General features: G+C 37.1%; 2 protein-coding genes across 10 annotated transcripts in view; one reads left to right on the forward strand and one right to left on the reverse strand.

Annotated features, from left to right (window-relative positions):
- The window catches only part of LOC127571219 (mitofusin-1-like), a 68810-nt gene extending 58820 nt beyond the window's left edge, over nt 1–9990 (forward strand). For all 6 annotated transcript variants that reach the window (XM_052017400.1, XM_052017398.1, XM_052017401.1 and 3 more), the window contains 4 exons: nt 396–551; nt 1359–1555; nt 4704–4838; nt 8898–9990. In XM_052017400.1, the coding sequence (XP_051873360.1) occupies nt 396–551; nt 1359–1555; nt 4704–4838; nt 8898–8967 (558 nt within the window). In that variant the 3' untranslated portion in view covers nt 8968–9990. The remainder of the gene's footprint in view (nt 1–395; nt 552–1358; nt 1556–4703; nt 4839–8897) is intronic.
- Nucleotides 9991–11095: 1105 nt separating this feature from the next.
- The window catches only part of LOC127571413 (guanine nucleotide-binding protein subunit beta-4), a 35038-nt gene continuing 26505 nt past the window's right edge, over nt 11096–19628 (reverse strand). For all 4 annotated transcript variants that reach the window (XM_052017741.1, XM_052017743.1, XM_052017742.1 and 1 more), the window contains 6 exons: nt 18469–18532; nt 18205–18367; nt 17218–17284; nt 16404–16605; nt 15849–16065; nt 11096–14136 (listed from right to left, as the gene is read on the reverse strand). In XM_052017741.1, the coding sequence (XP_051873701.1) occupies nt 14030–14136; nt 15849–16065; nt 16404–16605; nt 17218–17284; nt 18205–18367; nt 18469–18532 (820 nt within the window). In that variant the 3' untranslated portion in view covers nt 11096–14029. The remainder of the gene's footprint in view (nt 14137–15848; nt 16066–16403; nt 16606–17217; nt 17285–18204; nt 18368–18468; nt 18533–19628) is intronic.

Below are 19628 nucleotides of genomic sequence, written 5' to 3' on the forward strand. Positions count from 1 at the left end.
CCTCCTAATTGCTCACTGCATCATCACACTAATTCTCTGAGACAGGTTCAACATCCTGAACTCACTGAATACCAGCATTTACCAGTTTCTCATCAGTTTATTCTCCTGCCAAAGTGAACATCTTCAAATTTTCATGTGTTATAACTCCATTTTGTACTCCCTTGCTAGTTTTTTCCCCCATTTTATCAGTTGCTCTGAGCTGCAAAGACTTGGTGGGCTGAATGACATTCTTTTGTGTTGTAGGACAAGGTGAGAGTTGTACAGACAATTGTACTCTTCCACAGTCATAGATCATTCCATTGGTACTTTTGCATAGCATTGATCTATGATGGCTTTAGTTTCTTGAAACAAAAATGTAATTTGAATTTATTCACTTTCCCACTGTCATATTATAGTTTCTTCGACCACTACCAGTAACCCCAACCATGACAAATACTCCTGGACTTGCACAGGAAAACATGGCTCAAGAAGAAATGATGATATCCTTAGTTACTGGCTTAGCTTCTCTTACATCGCGGACTTCAGTGGGTGTTGTCGTTATTGGAGGAGTGGCAAGTACATTTTACTGAAATTAAATTGTTGAAATTAAGATAGCTTGTTTTAATCTATGGCACTATCACAATGGCCTCAAGAACTTTGAACAAAGCTTACTATGCTGTGCCATTCTACCATGTCACCTGTACCAGTCATTTTTATTTTGATTATTTGCATAGTTCTGATTTGGTTTACTCCTTTATATCCATGTTAGCTTCAAGTAAATTGGACAATAGCCATGTTTCAATTTACAGAATGAAGATATTCCAGGAAATTATGTTATGCTATTATTCATGAATTAAGGAATACCAGTATTGTGTGCTGAGCTCCTACAAATATGAACAAAACCACAGAAAACAGTCTTCTGGGAAAGGTGCAACAGTGATTTTGAAATATTGCATTAGCCAAATTTGTACTTCTCTGAGAATTTGTCCTCTTGAGATCAATGAAAGTAGCATGCAAAACTAAAGTTGAAATAGATATTAGTTTGAGCAATAAGTTTGGCTTGATAACCTTCCCACCTTTCCTGCCCCCCCGCCCCAACCCAACCCCCTGAAATTAATGGCTACATATGATTTTTTTTATTACTCTTCATTGCTGTAGCAGTTGTTAGTTTAGGAATATGATCGTTCACTATATATTTGAAATATATAATGAAGAAAAATAAACTATTATAAAAACATGAAGTATGGGTCTTCACCTAAAACTAAAATTTCTCCCTACTAGGTTTTCTGGGTGAAGATGTAATTTCTGTACCAAATTTTACATTTTTAAAATAAGTATATCATGTTAATAAATGATATTTTCTTGCAATTTTCACCTAGATTTTCAGGACTGTGGGCTGGAGACTTATAGCTGTTGCTTTAAGTCTCTATAGTTTATTGTACATGTATGAACGTTTAACATGGACAACGAAAGCAAAGGAGAGAACTTTCAAGCGCCAGTTTGTGGACTATGCTACTGAGAAATTGCAGATGGTTGTTAGTTTCACAAGCGCAAATTGTAGTCATCAAGTCAATCAGTAAGTACTTTTCAATGTTCATTGTGTATCGCTTTCAGGTATCAGAAAACTAATTTCCAAAATTCATTATTTCCTTGAATTATCTTGGAGCTTTTCCTGCCTCCTGGAGGATTACTTAGTTGTTGGTAGATGGGAGCATGATGCCTAATGGCAGTGTAACTGTATGATATGGGATTAATGGACCCGACAGTTTTGTCATTTTTTTTTCTGAATCTAAATTTAAAGTGTCATTAAGATATGTAGTTTCAAAGAACAAATTTCCTCATGACTCTAACAACTAATTGGTTTTAATGTTTGTTTTCTCCCTATATATTCTCCTATTTTATCCTGATTTGGCTTAAATAACAATTCCTATAAGCAATAGTTTAAGGTCTGTCATGAATGTGCTTTCTTTTTGATTTAGCTTTCTATATTTAGTTACTTGATGTGGCCACATGATGAAACATTTCTTTTATGGATTTGTTCTTTATAAGTTGCTAAGTCATCCTTAAAAACATGTTACATCAAATGCTAACGGTTTGCCTTTCAAAGATGAGTTTGTGACTGGCATTGATATCTTTTCTACCCACATGTGGAGTGCAACCAAGTTGTACTTTGCTTTTGAGCTGGTGATGCATTTTTTTTCCTCAGGTAGTTCCTCGGGATTGATGATGGCTTGCTTCACCTCCAGCTTCTGCTTCTACTGCACAGTTTTTGCACGTACACACTCTAACCACACACACCTGGACACAGACACTCGCTCTTGTATACATCCTTTTCTTTGCAAATTATGGTTTGAGTGTGGTAAAGCATCTGTTTCTTTGGTCCCACTCCCACATTCTTATAATTGTAGTTATAATATTAACAATCAAAAGCTACGTTTTAAAAATAAACTTGCAATATGTTTTAAACAGTTGAGGTAAAGGTTCCCAATTTACTGTACCACACTCAAACCATTATTTGCTTCTACATAATTGGGAATATTTTAAGTGTATTATCCATTTATGAAATGAATTAGATAACATGCACTTATTTTCGGAGTTGTGGGCATTGCTGGCAAGTTGGCATTTATTGCCTGTTGGCAAGGCTTTGTATCAATAATTGAATTGATTAAAGAGCTTAGACTAACAATATAGAAAGAGGTTGTTTGGGCCATTGTATCTATGCCAGCTCTTTAACATCAATGTGTACCAGTTCCCTGTTTATTCTCCATAGTTCAATAGCATTTCCATAGTGGAAGTAACTGCAGAGAATTTCTGGACTGAACAACGAAGCAGAAGTAAGAATGAGAACTTGGTATTCTGTTTGTTGGGGCATGAAGACAGTGGTGCTGGATAGGGACTGGAAATTTGTGCAGTATTTGTACATCAGATGATTTTGTAAATAGACCATTGAGAGAGTGTTTGAAGAGATAGGCTTTCAGAAATGTGGTGGAGACATGAGTGAGTAGTCTTCTCCAAATGCAGGCAAAGGAGAGCTTAGATCCCAATTCCTGATTGTGTTGAGATTGCACACTTACTATCTGTCAGTCTGAGTGAGGAGTTAGGGTATCCTGATGCAGTCAGTGCCTGTGGCACAAGAGCCAGACAGAATGGTCTCAGATTTCCTGGTGTTGTGTTGAAGGAACATGTGATATTTTATCTGGCAGGCACCCTAGAATTGATAGTGCTGGAAAGTTGGGTTTAATACAGTCCTGACCATTTGCCTCAGCTTTCTGGCTGTTGTTGAAAGATGACATTCAAAACTCTAATGGGCCCCATAATTGGAAGTATATTGGAAGAATAATGCCATCTAACTTTTGGCCTGTTATCACTTTGTTTCATGACTTAATCATGCTTTCTAACCTGAGGTGGATCTTGATGCAAGAACTATCTGTGGGGTATCACTAAAGCTAGAAATACCAGGAAAGACCAAAAAACTGAGAAAAAAGTAGAAGATACATTTACTCCTCTCTCATTGCATATTGCACTGGGTCTCTGGTCAATTAAAACAAGAAATAAAAACCTAAAATTACAGGATCTGCACATTATGTAGAACCGAGCCTTTCCCAAATATTACTGGGACTCAGAGCTTGAATTAGTGCAACACACCTTCCTTTTCTTTCCTCTCTCTCCCTTAGCCACAGGCTTGTTAGGAAGAATCCCTCTCCCAGGCCAAAAGGACAAAGGTAGTTTTCCTGCTCCTAAGCCATCACAGACTTTTGACTGGTTTCTTAAGATTGAGCTTTAACTACAGTTCTACTTGGATACCATACCTGGACCTTGGACCTTCCTCCAAGATCTGCCCTGTCTTCCAGCAGGAAAACTTGTAACCAGGTTATTCCCAAACAAGGGCTGCCAACAGAACACCAGCCCTGGGATAACTGCTGCACTGATGGATTCGTCATGGAGTCCACCATTGCAGTGCCAACCTTCACAGAATTCCAGCAAGTAAAAACAGGCCTATCAAAATGAACGGGAGAAACTGATTGTGGGGAGAAAGGGAAGTAGAGCTTTCTCTTTGATTTAATTAAGATAGTCAATTAAAAATATTTACACTATCATCAACATGTGCGAAGATTCAGTCACAGTGCCAGTTTTGATATCCAGGAAACCTGAGAACATGGCCTCACTAGCTGCCAAAGCCATTCTGTCAGTTGTAGCCAAGCAGTTATGCTGAGAGAGGCTCTGGGCTAATGGGCTGCCTCCCACTTCCTTGGACCACACTGGAAGTACAGGTTACGGCAGGGTTCCATTCCAGGGAACTGTTCGTAACTCGAACAGTCCACAAGTTGGAAATGCAGCTGCGAACCGAGTTCCCATCCAGTAGAAGTTGCCTGCAGCCCAGCAGCAGCTGGCAAATCCATACCACCGGCCTCCCAAAGCTAAAGCTTATGTACGGGCTCTACATAAATTGGGCATTCATGAGTTGGGTAAATCCTGTAACATTGTGTGTAGAAAAAGGTAACTAATAATCTCTGCTGTGACAGATCTGTTCTAATAAATGCAAGTTTTGCTGGCAAAACATATTAAACCTAACTAAGCTTGTGTGTAAAATAATTATTAAATTGGGACAGAATGAATAACATAATCAACACAATACCAAAAAAAGTACATACAGTAATTGTTTTTTACAAAGTGAATCAATGAACATGCTTATACCTGCTCTTTTTACCTTTGTACTTTTCCAGGGAAATGAGCAGTACGTTTGCTCGACTATGCCAGCAGGTAGCTCTTACTGAGAAAAATTTAGAAGAAGCAATTGCCAGCCTTAACAAAAAAATTGAACTCCTCGAATCTACACAAAACCGATCAAAGCTTCTGAGGTAATGATTTATTAATATATATATTTTGTGAAACCTTTTTATTCCTGGACAACATACTTTTAAACACATTTCAGGGTGAGCAAGTTGGTCTGTTCTGTATAATTTTATAATATGCAAATTAATCCCCACGTTCATAGAGAGTGCATAGAGTTATACAGCACAGAAACAGGCCCTTCGGCCCAACTGGTCCATGCTGACCAAGATGCCCCATTCAAGTTAGGCCCATTTGCCAGTGTTTGGCCCATAACCTTCTAAACCTTTCCAACCCAGGTACCTGTCCATCTGTCTTTTAAAAGTTGTTATTGTACCTGCCTCAACCACTTCCTCTGGCAGCTCATTCCACATATATACCACCCTTTGTGTTTTTTTAAAATAAAATTGCCTCTCAAGTTTCTATTAAATCTATACCCTCTAGTTCTTGATTCCCCATCCCTGGGAAAAAGACAGAGTGCATTCACCCTATCCATGCCCCTTGTGATTTTTATACACCTCAATATGATCACCTCTCAGTCTCCCATGCTCCAAGGAATAAAGTCCTAGCCTGTCCAACCTCTCCCTATAACTCAGTCCCTCAAGCCCTGGCAGCATCGTTGTAAATCTTTTCTGCACTCTTTTCAGTTTAGTAATATCTTTCCTATAGCAGGGTGACCAAAACTGAACACTACCAGCATCCTGTAGAACCACACCATGGCCTCCCAACTTTTATACTCAATACCCTGACTAATGAAAGCCAGTGTGCCAAAAGCCGCCTTCACCACCCTGTCTACCTGTGACTCCACTTTCAAGGAACCATGTACTCCAAGGCCCCTCTGTTCCGAAACCTTTCCCAGAGCCCTGCCATGTAATTAGAATAAGATGGCTTTGATTTCTTTCATGTTAAAAATAGTTTTGGGGTCATATGCACATGAAAACTTGGCCTTTGGTGTCAACAATTTTATCCTTCACTTGCAACAAATTGCCAATTATTTTTCTCCCTGTACTGCCACTTGGGGTAGACCTTACATCAATGAAATGGGCGCAACGTGCTCTACCTTTTTTCACAATTGTGTGTTAGATTAACAGGTCTCTTGCATTTTCAGTATAGATTGCTTCATATGAACAAATCTTGGACTTCCTTTTCCTAGGAATTTAAGAATAACAGTGATAGGAAAGTATATTGGGCAAACAAATTGAAAATGAATACAACTAGTTGATGCACAAGAGGGAAAAACTTCTGATTAAGTAATACGAAAGATCTATCATCATCCCAAATCGATAGAGAAAAGGCAATAACAAACAGGGCCAAAGTACAAATTGCAACATAACAGTCAACCTTGATCATATGCTCCAGTCTGCACCAATCTTTCATAGACATCATCTTCATAAATTGTCAATGTGTCACTTTTGGGGGGGGAGAAAACAGTACGTTCACAACTGATGACACCCATTGTTGCATAAAATCTCATGGCAAAAGCATACATCTGGAACTTGACATATTTCCACACACTATTTGAAAATTGCATTGTATGTAGCTTAAGAAATCTAGCTACAACCTGTTAGCTGAGACTGGTGCTGGTGAGTGCTTAGGCGTTCGAAGAACCTCAGTATTAGTGTCAAGAATGCACATTGATGAACTGAGGAGCGACCTGCTGTTTTCTCAATGCTCGATATTAAAATTAACCCACTCCAGCCAAGGAAATGACTGTTGATCTAACAGCAGAAGATTTCCTTTCAGTCCTGAGCAAAGAACCTCCTGATTTCATTGAAGAAGAGTCATTGATTTACTCTTGATAAAACTAATGATTACTCAAATAACTACTACACAAGAAGCTTGGTCAGTGTTCCTAATTGCTCAGGAGTAAATTATTTATCATTAAATGCAAAGGCATGCTTCTCAATTACACTGATTAGAGCTTACTTCTTGGATAGTCATATAATGTGGCTATGGCACAGCAGTTAGCACTGCTGCCTCAGTTCCAGGAACAAGGGTTCAGTCCTAACCTTGGGTACACATTCTCTTCATGACCATTTCGGTTTCCACCAGATGCTTTGATTTCCATTCTGGTGGGTCAGTTGGCTACTGTAATTACCCCTTAATGTAGGTAAGTAGCAAACAAATAAAAGGGAGTTGATAAGGATGTGTGAGAGAACAAGTTGCAGGGCTACAGGAAAATAAGGAGTAGGGTAATGAGACTAAGGGTATGGCTCTGTTGCAAGCCAATGAGCCAAATAGCCTCATGTGTTGTAACAAGTAATGCCTCCTAAAGATGCAAATCTGAAACCAGTCCAATTTGCTGTTAATAAGGCCATTATGAATCACTAAAAGCTCTAAGTGTATGTTAGCAAAGTGGAGGTGTGTTATTTAGTGGAGAGAGCCAAGGTTTATGGCACACAAAGATGTAAAAGACTGCAGATGCTGTAATCTGCAGCAAAAAACAAACTGCTGGTGGTACTCGGCAGGTCGGGCAGTATCTGTGGAGGCAGAGGGATAGTTGACATTTCAGGAGACCTTGCATCACGACTGAGAGTGTGGAGGGTTTATAGCAATCCATTTCATAATCAGTATACAGCTATCCCTTCAATCAATTTGTGTGAATGCTAACAGTAGTTATTCAAACTAATCTTAATTAGAAGGATTTTTGTTGATGTAAAGGGAGACAAAAAGAAAATCCACAAACATAATCAGTAAAATGGCTATGAATCTCCTTTACAAAAATCCTGCTAGCAACAATCCCAAGTATCCTTGCTGGAGGCTGAAATAGAAGGATCCCCTTGAAACTTTGTAGTCACAGTAAGAGAGAAAACAAACATGTATGTTGTAAATGATTCTAGGTATTACGAGTCGGTGAAGATTTGCAAAGATGTTGTCAGGAAAGATTGAACAAGCTTGACTTGTTTTCTTTGGAATCAATGAGGCTAAGAAGACTTGAGGTATATAAAATTGTGAGGGACTTACCTAAAATAGGAAGAACTTGTTTTCCTTTGCAGAGGGTCAGAAACCAAGGGCACAGATTGGTAAAAAGATTAGAAGGAAAATGAAAACATTTTTTTTCACCTAGAGGGTGATGGGGGCAGAAATCCTGACTGTAGTTAAACAAAACTTGAACGTGTATTTGAAGATCCATGACCTGCAGCACCAGATCCAGTGCTGAAAGTGTTATTAGGGCAGGAACTCTTCTCCAACAGGCACACACAATGGGTCAAATGACATCATAAATTTTCACGTAGGTTTTCCTCATAATTTGCTGAATCTCTCTTCTAACCTGTGAATTTAAATTTCTTGCATGAGAAGGTGATTGGTTGGGTTCTAGTTTAATTCAGAATTATTAAATTGCAAGTCTTTGGTTTTAGTTGAGTCATCCTGGATTTGGATTTCTGACTCTGATTCAGAAGTGGATGGGTCCTTTGGTATGTTCCTATGTTGTATGCAGGATCCTTACTGAATATAAATACAATTCCCATTTTGTAGTATTTCTTTTCAAATTATGGATCCTTCAGAACGGTTTCATTAGATATAGGGAATAGGGTGCAAGAAGTTGATGTATAGGGCTTGTATTACAAAATGATCTAGCTGTGTGGAACAGGTCCTTGAAAGTATACAGCATGGAAAATAGAAGACCAAATTCAGTACTACCTAATCTTAAAACCAATACCATTATATATTTCCAAGAGTGAATTATTATGTGCATTTAAGTGGCTAGCTAAGTAATTATCAAACTTCACTTATCTCATTTCCTTGCCAACATATGCCCATTTCTATTTGCCATAATTGTATACAAAGTTAGTACATTTGGATTAGTAAAGAAAATGCTTATCCAAAATATGATTAGTATCACCTAATTTGTATCTTTTAATTTGAAAATGCATTTAATGTTTAAATTTAACTCTTGCTATTGCATCAAGCTAGATCTTGTAAATTGGAAAACACTGTCGGGCAGTCTACTGCTGTTTAGAGGATATAATTGAGCAAAAAAAATGTACTTGGTTAATTTACCAGTGTTCTAGAAAAACTCAGGTAAGTTGTTTTTTAAGCAGCTTTTGTGAACTTAAATATATTTTCAAAACAATTTTTTCTTGCAGAAACAAGGCAACGTGGCTGGAAAATGAATTGGACATATTTACGAAGCAGTACTTGCAGCCAAGCTGCTGAAAGATTGCTGACTTTTATTAGTATCTTTGTTTGTTCAGTAACCTCAAGGATGGCAAATGTCACCAATGTTGCCATAGTACTATGTGAAAAATACAAACTTCCAGTCCCTTTATATACAGTAATGACTAAGGATCCTGTTTAGTAGCCCTTAAAATCTATCTTTCTAAACAAAAAACAAACTAAATTGAGATATCTTCAAAATTAGTTATTACTAAATGGGGTTATCCATGTTATGATGCATGTATTTTTGAGAAAGCAGCAATATTCAACGTCAGATTCAGTTTGATCAAGCAATCATTTCATTGGTAAGAAAAATGGCTCTTAAACCAATGCAAGGGCATTAAAAATGTACTGTAGTATCAGATTATAAAATCCTCATTTTATGGTTGAGCTGTATGTGCATTTACTGTTTGTGCTTGCTGATCAAAAAATTAAACCCATTTTCATGTTCTAATCCATGGGAAAACAAATTCCCAGACTTAATTCCCATGGGTATATTTTCATGTTAATTATACCCTTTTAATTATTAGTAAGATGGACTTCTATTAAATTGTTCCAGTGGGAAATGCTGACATCCATAAACGAACAAACCTAAAGCAAGCAAAGATTGTGAATGGAGCATCACCCAATCAATCATCTAGTCACTAACCACATGTTACTGCAGCAATCAGTTAAAGAAGCAGTAATGAATAGGATAGATGCAGTTTAAATAGCACAGGAATAATATTTTGGCTACAAAGTCAAGATGATCCTTTGAATTACTTGATCGTATGTATTTTGGATGTAAAATAAATTGGAGAATTTTACAACTGGTTAATCATTAGGTTTTATATGCTTGGATTGTTTCATATTAAACCAGATTTATTAAGTGTTTTGAATAAGTTTTGTACACTGGTTCTTACTGTTAAATGACTTGTATATATTTCCTTTTGCTAGATGTGGACAACAGACCACATTTGCATCCTCTGAGCATGTATACTTGGAACAGTTGTACAATTTATAATAAATTATTTGACCAATGTTGCTTTAGTATATCAGTTTTATATCAAGGACATGCTGCATGAAATGTTCATTTGTACTGCCTTAGTACATTTGTATTCTAGGTTCTTGCATTTTCTCTCAATCTTTTGGAAAGGAGGAACATAAACAATTCAGCTCACTTCTAAACAGTTCCAAAACTACGTCATTGTGTTTATTAGGTCAAACAATTAGCATGGGAGATGGAGATCAGAATTCTTAGGGAAAGGGAATGAAAAGATAGCAGGGGTGGGCAGGAATGTAGAGTTGAAGTTAACCTATTGAACAGCAAAACAAGCTCGAGGGGCCAAGTGGCCTGCTCCCAATGCATAGGTTCAATGACACCACTTGGAAGAATCAAAAACATTCCTTTAGTTGAAGGTCAGTATACTATACATAATTTAAATAATCTGGCATGAAAGATATTGCAGAAGAATATCTTAGTACAAAGGGAGATAACTAAGCTTTTGTGTAAGCACTAATTCAATTTAAGCAAAAATGCTGAAAGATACAAAGTAATACCAAGTCTAAAGTTATTTCTTTGTTGAACTATAGTGACATTGGTATATCTTTAGGCTTTGTACACAGGATCTGGAATCCTTTATCAGTGCAAGTTCCAACTAAAATGCTGTGCCAAATTGTTCTCTTTACACTTGTTGTAATTCCAAAATTAACAGTAAAGTTGGAACACTGTCAGGCTAAGGCAATCACTATACTGTTAACTATCTCTAATTAGCAGGGACAGTCAAGCACCAACTTCAGGAGAACCATGTTAAAAGAAAAGTCAAGGATACACTTCTCCATCATGGCTTTCTGGAGTAAGCTATTCAAGCTGGTTTTGAAATCATAATGCAAGACTGTTTACTAGTGATACATTTTCAGCCACTGTGGTATCACAAAAGTAGCTGGCTTTCTTGACTAAAGACATTTTCCATTCCTTTCTCCCTCACCACTTTCTTCCAGGAATTTATAGTCTTGTAATTTCACTCAGTTCAACAAGATGCACAAGAGAATGAGTTAAAAGGTAGAAACCTCAATTTATAAACTGATTTAAATAATTTTCATGGTCCATGCTTTAAGACATCTGGAAAATGGAAACTTTTACACAACCTTGGTTAAAAGCATTTTTTATTGGTTACAATCAATTTAATCGCAACATTAGTTTCACAAAGCCACTGTACATATACAAAAAGGAAATATTGATGTGGAAACACTAAACAAAGATACAGCTAGTGAAGATCTGTTCATATTTTATATAATAGCACAATAGAAGAAAACATGGCACAAATTGCTGGTTTTATTGGCTGCAGAATAAAATTATTAATACAAAATCTAAAGACAATACAGTATTACAAAATTGGTGTTAATGCTGTAACCAGAAATTCAAGGAACATTAATTATGTAAAGCTCTCTTTGTACAGGCTGGAAAAATTGGTTTTGCACTTTAGACTGATTCTAATACTAAAACTAAACATGACAGCAAATTACACAACTGCATTTATATTCTCCATATTTTACAGTATAAATATCCCCACTCAAAGGTTCAAGCCTTTTACTGGTTTGAGTCCAACAAATTATGAGAAGCTCATTTTATCCTCATTCTTCAGGCTACCCTGTCATAGAAGCAATGCATTTGAGGGGATAATTTGAGCTCTATGCATTGCATGGCATTGTAGTAGTAAGTGCATGCTTCACCTTCCAAGGTGGATATCCTAATGGGCAATACCTATATTTTTCAACATTTCCAATATTAGCTTAGTCTGATCCAAATTTAACTACATTGTGAACCAAGTCAGCCTCTATATTTAAAATTCTATGTAGGGAATGAGAAAATCCTGTGCAAGGCAACAGCACACCCCAGACAGGTTAAGCCAAGCAATCTTCAATGAAAATTTTTTGTTGAGCAGATTGCAAAATCAAAAGGCATAGTATTGGCTAATTAATTCACTGACATTGATTCTGAGTGGACAATTGGAATAGGATTGAATGACAATTGTTTATTTCAAAGAATGGCTGATTACAATTAATATAAACAAGTTAAAAGGTTTTGAAAATCTATGTAACAAAAAAAACAAGTTCAACACTCAAAGCTAATTATTGGCACAATGTGAAGTACAGAAGTTTAAACCATTCTATATAAATTGATTAGTGCCACCCTTTGAAGACCAGATTTCATGCTATTACTTGGAAAGAGGTGAATACACATGTATACATTTATCAGATTTGATTTTTTATCAGATTCAACTCAAAAATCTTAGATTGCTCCAGAGGAAATGAAAATTTTAAAATCTGCACAAAACATACTGGCCTGACTTTAAGGAACTGTAAAGTACTGATCTATGCATGTTCTTGTTTTAAGGAAAAGCACACTTACTATTTTTCCACCAAAGCTGCTGTTCTGGGGGGGGGGGGGGGGGGGGGGGGAAGCTAACCATCATAACAAAGTTGCTTGTATTGATAAGTTAAAACTCTGACTTTGCTGTTAAATTGAGTTCTACAAACCTGTTATTGGCAATGTAAACACTGGATTCACATGGTTTAAAGGGTATATATTACACCAAAGAGTAGTTTACAACACTGGAGAGATTAGTCATAACATTCTAAAGCCACATTAAAATCAACATGATTTGTGCAACCCAAGTAAGAACAACAAAATCTAAACTAAATTTCAATAATCACCATGTAAACTATACATTTTATACTGTATAACAAGTTTCATAGTTACTAATGCTAAATGATTTGGTTATTTTTCCATCTTAAGAAATGCTACTTTTTTTTTAAAATCCACATTGCAGTAATAAGCACTTTAGATAAAGGCCATTTAGGTTTACATAGTGTAAATTGAATTTCAGGTTAAAATAGTGCACATATTCACTGAATGAAAAAAAATGATTTCTCCCACTTATCATGAATGTTAATTTCAAGCAAAACTCCAATGGTCCAGCAGCTAAATGCACTGTATGACACCAAGTCAGATGAATTAGGAAGGCACCAGCTTCAGTCACTCATTGTGTGTTTTAACTGACTTTTGAATGGCAGGCATGTGCGCATGCATAAGAGGAGAATACAATAAACCCAGTAAATCCTGTCCTAGTCAAGTATTTATTAGAAAGTGCACAAGATGATGCTAGTTGAGGTCATTAGGCTCAACTGTGATATGCACAGTTATACAGCCGATCATTGTCCAGGTAGGTGCAGACAAAAGCCTTGAGCAATATACTGACTGGAGTGGTGTTAGTCCATGAAATGACACCCCTATCAGAGATGAAGGAAATAGTGAATGGTGAGGGGGTTGACGGAGAGGACAGACTCAGGTACAGAGAAACAGAGAATGTGCTACCTGTTCTAGGTATAAATCACTTAGTGGGTGTTGCTGCAATGATGAAGGGCTGACATACATGCATTTTCTTATAAATGTGCAACAACATTTAGTTTGTCATGATAGATCCTGTTTCTGTACAGCAGGCATATTAAGCAGTGCTTATTGCAAATGCATAAATAAATCAAAATATAGACGGAATGTTCTGTATAATTAAAAACTGCTGCAAGAAACAAGCACGTTTGCACATGACCAAAGTTAAATCTTTCACAATAAGTTAATTCACAAGAGGAAAATCTCAACAGCAATTGGTTTATCACTAAATTCAGTGTAATTTGATAAATACAGGTTAGAAAATTAGCTTTAAAAATGTGACTTTTCTTTACACATACACGTTACATGATTAGCTGCTGTAATGTGTACATTCTGTACAAAATACAGATTAGCAGATGAGCAAACAAGAACCTCCAAACAATGCAGACGTTAAAACTAAACAATGGTTAGTTTGAAATATTTTCCTAGTCACCGTGATAATGTGCCAGCCTCAAAGTTAGCAGCTGTCAGGTTTTTTTCCTCTTCTTTAGATTTGCCTACTTTACATAAGCCTTGTGTTATACAATTGTATTCAGTGATAGAAAAACGTCACTTGCAAATACTTGATAAAAAGAATGTTATTTTAAAGCTGTTGGTTGCAGCATAGGTAGTCCAAATAAACAGGCAACTACCTCAATTCCAGATTTTCAGAAAACTGTCCCAAGATCCTGTTGCTACAGCCATTCCATCATCAGTGATGCCTAAACAGCTGACACGATTGTCATGTCCAGCAAGTACTCCTGGAAGATGGATGAAAAGAACACTAATTATTTAAATTAGATGGCCAGAGCAATTTTAACTGGAAAATTTGACAACTGTAGCTTTACATTATTAGAAGATACAGAGGTAAGCAGAGGAATATTTAAAAGAGACATGAATTTACAAAATGAATTCTAGCCAAAGGCAAAGCTGCTGCCACTGGAAGGGTGGAAGAAGGTTCAGGGAAGTGAAAGGGTTGGTAATGGAAGACAGCAGAGTAGAGAAGGTAAGAGGTAGAAAATGGCAAGGTCATGAAACAAATGGAAAGCAGGGTGGAGAATTTTAACATCAAGCTGCAGTCAGGTCAGGAGCCAATACATGAAAATCAAAACAACTACATGTGTTGGAAATCCAAACAAGCCAAAAACAATAATTAGCAGGTCAGGCAACATCTATGAAAAAAGAGAAACAGAATTCATGATTCAGTTCAAAGACCCTTTGTTGGAACTGGGGTAGAGAGAAAACAAGTTAGCTTTAAAAATCACAGGGAGGTTGGGGTAGTGAATAGCAGGACAATGATAATATCTTTGATAGGGCGAGGCCCAGGTTGCCAAGGGATAAATTGTATTTTCTGCTTTTATTTCAGGAGCCAATACAAGTCAGTCAGTACAAGGATGATAGATGATTAAATGCACCTAAAAACAAAGCAACATTGTGTTGAAGTAACTAGATACTTACAGTAAAATGACAAGTGAATAAAAGGAAATTGCATAGAACTTAAAATAATAAAAAGGTATCAAACTTATGCTTTTGTAAAGCTCTTAGGGTATCGGTCAACAAACCCCACTTAAAGCAAAATAGAAAATGATAAAACACAACATTGTTTCCTCCATCGACTTACACTACACATAATTAAATGTCCTCCTAAGGAAGATTTCAGCAGCATCAGCAATCAGGGCTACGCACAACAATTAATGCCGTTTGCTATGGAGGATTCAAAAACTGACAAGTCACCAAGAAAACAAACCAGGAGATTGATGGGAACATTAAAAAAAAGGCTGATGGGAATAACACAAGCAATTTTGGTGTGCTGCACCCAAGCAATTCCCCAGTTTGGCTTTTGGGACAGTCCAACATAAACTAAACTTTCAGTTGCTTGTGTCAAATGAGTAAGTCCATGTAAACATTACTATTTATTTAGTCTGCTTAGATTTAATTGCCTTTTCTCACCAAAGTATTCATTGAAGTGCCATTCAATTGTAGAAATGCACGATGTTGCAAATTCAAGTTGGTCAGTATCTACAGGGGTAGAGTTCAGTCTTGAAATGTTAATTGTTTTTCTACTGATGCTGCCCAAGTTGAATATTTACAGCACTTTGCATTTTATTTCCTTTAACATACTATCGGTCAAAGATAAACTCCTGATCATGAGAGGTGCATGGACTGCTTAAGAAAATGATTCATTTAATAACAAGCCTAGTTCAGCCTGAATAACCAGAACAGATCATTGAAAGCATTAAGGCAAACTTTAAACAAGATGGGAAAGCTGCTCTGCAAAACTTAATAGTCAAAACATCTTCTAAACCACCCATCCTTGACCCACATTAAAAGCCATAATACTTATAGCTCCTACAACATAAATATCCAAAACAGCTTTTAGATCATTTTTGTTTTTGTGCTTAAAATCTTGTTTACGCCTTAGCTTGCATCCAAAATTGTTTTAAAGAAAGTGGTCAAGAACAGTTTTCCTGACCTGCACGATCTCCCTTTAAAGAGTCCCAAACATTGCAATTAAAGTCATCATAGCCTGCAAGCAGGAGGCGTCCACTTTTGGAAAATGCAACTGACGTAATCCCACAGATGATGTTATCATGCGAGTACATCATCAGCTCCTGATCGGCTCGGAGATCAAACAGCCTGCAGGTAGCATCATCTGACCCAGTGGCAAATGCATTTCCATTGGGGAAAAACTGAAAATGGAAATAAGAATACTATTATTTATACATGAACAAATTATAACCATATTAAATGAGATGATTACAAAACTAAGCAGTCAGATCATGGTTTCTTAATACTAATGAAAATCATTATGAAAATATGTAATTCAGAGATTGCACAATTTGGTTTGGATTTAAAACTCACAAAATTACAACACAGCAAAAGGAAATGTGCTTAGATCCAACTTCACAATTTAAAATGTTAAAAAATCATTTTTCTGCAATTAAATAATTGGCATAAAAGTTGTCATGTATCAGAGCCTGTGGAAACTACTCTTCATTATCTTAATGAAATGACGGAGTATACTTACGCAAACTGCATTAATATCAGATACATGCCCTGTGAATGACTGTCGACACATTCCATCTCGAATATCCCAGAGTTTGGCAGAAGCATCACAAGCACCAGAAACAAAAATCTTCATGTCAGGACTTAATGTGAGACTCATGACATCCCCAGTATGTCCTGTAAACGTTGTGGTTTGATGGCCTGTTTCAATATCCCATAAAGCACTACAAATGCAAAACAACCAAGACTTTCAAAAATGCAAAAGTTACTATATATTCATGAGAGAAATATTTTTATACAAATACACATGTCCCTGTCAAATAGTCTGACTAGTGGGCAGAAATGAGGAAGAAAATTGTGTATTTTTTCAGGCTGATCCTACAGAGATCTAGGAACTTGGGATTGAAGTACCAGCTGCCTAGCTCTACAATGGCATCTTTTAATTTCTCCATCTCCTCACATGCCCTGAACTCAGCTTGTCCATGTTCTGTTTTCTCCACCCCATTTCCTATATATTTCCTTTCCTGGCCCATCCACTGTTTTCCCTTCAAATCTTCACTCATTACACATCTTCCTCAGAAAACCCACCTTCATCTCCACAATCAATCCATTTCCAACCATGCTTTACCTCCATACCCCCCCATCAAAACCATGCCATTACCACAGATTCCAATCCATTTTCTAATCAGTACCTCAAATTAAATCATATTATTTGCAGCCCCCACATCCTAATTTGCTCCTCTTCATCAGAAGGACCAAGATTGCTGAGTTACAATAACAGGCTCTTCCCAAGAGTGGCTTCAGTGTTGCAGGAATCTATCATTAAATGGACTTACCAACTTGTGTCTCCTGAACTTGTAACAATCTGGTTGTCATCCAGAAAACGACAACATGATAAGTAACCTGTTTTGTTAAAAAGAAAAGTTAATGCTCATCAATTAACATAAATTTATGGTCATCTCAAAATAAGGTCTTCAAATTAAATCCAACATTTGATTTAGAAGAATGTCACACAAAACTTACTTGATTCTTTCCATAAAATACTTTGTTTCTTACAACTATTACCACTGATATCAGTCATCTTTATTGAATTCAAAATTAGAACAGAACATGTCATCTAAACTTAAAATGTTAACCATTATGTCAACCAAGGATTAATCACATTAATTGGTTTAGTCAGAGTCAAGTCTTCATTTCTGTTGTTCCGACAAGAAAATCTGCTTGGCATAGTTGGCAATGTCCCATAAGAGGATTATTTTTCCTACTTATTAAATGCATCCTGATGTCCAATTACCCTCTGCTGCTTCACAATGCATTGCTGAAGACTACTGCTAATGATCATGATAAGGGAGTAGATGAGGCACAGCAGGACATGCATTTTTTATTAGTATTATTTCACCACGTTACGCAAAATTGCATGCAGCTTGCGAAAATACAAGTTGGTAATTTATCAGATGACCATTTTTTGTTCCCTTTTTGAAAGCATCAACTTGTGGTTTGGTTAATTTCACAGGAGTATCATCCAAAGTCTTTTGTAAGACAGACTTCTTATATGACAGTCCTGTATTGGTTACCTGCTTATCTTCTGTTGCAACCCTATCCTTACTCAAAAGTTTACAGATGAAATCATTGGATAAAGAGCAACAGGAGGAACACTGACCAACATTGTTCCACCTTGCATGGGGCAGAATTAAGATAAGTTTTAATACTTTATCACTTCCTCTGCAATGTGAAAGTTGATTAATGTGGTTCATCTGCAGACCACGTTAACCAGCAGAGCCACAGGGGAAGCACAGATTAACATTTGTGATCACCAGTATTACCTGTGTGCCCCGGCAGTTCCCTGCTTACTCGAACATTACCCTCTCTAGTCTTCAAGCTATAAATTGAACAGATGTTGTCTAGTCCACCACAGGCAACATAATTTCCAGATGGAGCATAAGCACATGTCATAACCCAGGATGATCGCAAAGGGATAGCATGCATCTATAGGAAAGACAGAAAAATAAATGTGGTTACAGAGCTCACCTTAATCATGATCTAAAAGGTGTAACACTTTGAAACAATTAAACCTTTCTCATTCTTACTTTATTAGTTGTATAACTGTCCCAGATGATTAGTTTTCCATCTTGAGATGCACTGACTAAAAGTCTGCAAATATAAAAATATATTTAAAGTCAAGGGCAAGGGTGGAGAAGATCCACTTAGACAAAAAGTATGGTAGTGTGGCTCTAGGTGAGTGAGTGAAACTGTATTTTTTTTCTTGCTTGATCAGAATGAATTTTGACAGTCCTCCAAAACGGAAGGGTTTACACAAGATAAATTCAGAAAGCAGCTCATTAGTCAGAGGGCTAGAAATGAAAGGGTGTAAAGTTTACCAACAGGATAGTGTTATTTATTTTTAAATAAATAGCATTGTTAGGAAGTATATTCTACTTCCAGGAAGTACCAGAAACAGTTAAGGATGGAAACAGAATCCTCAAAACTTTTTTTTAAATTGGAATAAAGGTCAAAGTAATAACTAGTATGGGGAAAAGTACTGGTATGTTATTGTCACTTGTACTGAGGTACAGTGAAAAACTTGTCTTGCATACCGTTTGTACAGATCAATTCATTACACAGTACATTGAGGTAGTACAGGGTAAAACCAATAACAGAATAAAGGGTCACAGCGACAGAGGAAGTGCAGTGCAGGTAGACAATAAGGTGCAAGGTCATAACAAGGTACATTGTAAGGTCAAGAGTCCATCTCATCGTTTAAGGGAACTGTTCAATAGTCTTATAACAGCAGGATAGAAGCTGTCCTTGAACCTGGTGGTATGTGCCATCAGGCTCCTGTATCTTCTGCCTGATGGGAGAAGGGAAAATGTCCAGGGTGGGTGGGGTCTTTGATTATGCTGGCTGCTTCACCAAGGCAGCGAGAGGTACAGACGTAGTCCATGGAGGGGAGGATAGTTTCCGTGACGTGCTGGGCTGTGTCCACAAGTCTCTGCAGTTTCTTGTGGTCCCAGGCAGAGCAGTTCCCATACCAAGCCATGATGCATCCAGATAGGATGCTTTCTGTTTGCATCAGTAAAAGTTGGTGAGTGTCAAAGGGGAAATGCCAAATTTCTTTGGCCTCCTGAGGAAGTAGAGGTGCTGGTGAGCTAGGGAAACAGCACAAGTAGATAACCTTTACTGAGAACTGGCACAGAGTGGGTATAACAGTCTTCTTCTGTGGTAATTGAAATCCACTGGAATTACCGTG

Source organism: Pristis pectinata, chromosome 6 (assembly GCF_009764475.1).
Source record: "Pristis pectinata isolate sPriPec2 chromosome 6, sPriPec2.1.pri, whole genome shotgun sequence".
In the NCBI taxonomy this organism is placed as follows: Eukaryota; Metazoa; Chordata; class Chondrichthyes; order Rhinopristiformes; family Pristidae; genus Pristis; species Pristis pectinata.